This window comes from Oryza brachyantha, chromosome 11, assembly GCF_000231095.2.
Source record: "Oryza brachyantha chromosome 11, ObraRS2, whole genome shotgun sequence".
Taxonomy (NCBI): Eukaryota; Viridiplantae; Streptophyta; class Magnoliopsida; order Poales; family Poaceae; genus Oryza; species Oryza brachyantha.
Genome location: NC_023173.2, coordinates 3,736,223 through 3,737,379, shown reverse-complemented (window position 1 = coordinate 3,737,379; position 1,157 = coordinate 3,736,223). Strand labels below are relative to the sequence as shown.

The following is a 1,157-nucleotide window of genomic DNA, read 5'->3' as shown; positions in this document are numbered from 1 at the left end:
AAAGATTCACATGTCCTGCTATAGTAGTAAGTAGGCTGTCTGTATAGAACCTTGGCGACCAAGGCAGCAGCAGCATGCATGCAACAGCTGAGCTCAGTCAACGAAACGAAGCCACCTGACCAGCTCAGTCGTCGTCGTCTTCCTCCTCCGATGCAGCTATAAAAGCAGAAGCAGCTCGCCCAGATCGATCTGATCACACCATAGGCGCTCGTACTCATAGCAGCAAGCAAGAACGAACAAGCTAGTTCACAGTAGGAGGGCAACAAGATCTTCCATAGCTAGCGATGGTTCTGGGATTGAGCTGCTTGGGTGCTCCTGCTGCAGCCGGGAGTACGGGGAAGAAGAAGGTGTCGCCGGCGAAGCAGCAGCAGCAGCAGCAGCAACCTGATTCAGTTCAGAATCAGGAGCAGCAGAAGCAGTATTGCTCGAAAGAAGCAGATGCTGCAGCTGGCGAGGAGGAGAAGAAGATAGGAGGAGATGCGAGTAAGGTCGAGAGGAAGAAGAAGAAAGGTGGATCAGCTCCCATCTTGGTGCACCATTTTCCCTTCCACTCCCGCCCTGGCCTGCTCTGAATTGATCTGCATCGATCACCACTCATCTTGATGATGAAGATGATGATGAATGGTTTGTGTAAAAGTTCAGTACATATTACGGTTTTAGTTTAAATTTAGGGACATATTGTTTGTTTCATGCCTTGATGTGAAGAGAAAAGTTCAGTTGATTCTTTGGCCCCCTTTTCCACCTCTCTTTAACCTGTGTAGTCACAAACTACATGCTTTCTTTTGTTAAAGAATGAAGAGAAACAAACACCACACATAAGCTTACAAAAAGTTTGGAAGTACCTATTTGTATTTTAATATATAACGTCATTAATTTTTTAAATACATACTTATTCGACTTATCTAAAAATGTTATGCAAATATAAAAAAATGTAATTTGTAATTAAATAAATTTAGTAAAAAAATTCAATCAGAACAAATAAATGATAATAACATAAGTTTTTTTAAAATAAGATGCATAGTCAAACTTATGGAAAAACTAAACACGTGGTTATAGTATACAAACATGTTAATAGCCTCTACTAGTTAAAAAAAAATGTAAGCGTCCATCTTCATCCCCTCGCTTCCCCGCACTTGCAGTGCGCTTCTTTCCCATAT

General features: G+C 41.6%; 1 protein-coding gene across 1 annotated transcript; it reads left to right on the top strand.

Moving 5' to 3' along the window:
- The first annotated feature begins 211 nt into the window (after positions 1-211).
- LOC121055803 lies at positions 212-824 on the top strand. The gene has a single exon (XM_040529091.1). It carries the CDS (start codon positions 285-287, stop codon positions 570-572), a length of 288 nt encoding a protein of 95 aa, XP_040385025.1. The 5' UTR covers positions 212-284; the 3' UTR covers positions 573-824.
- Positions 825-1,157: the final 333 nt, after the last annotated feature.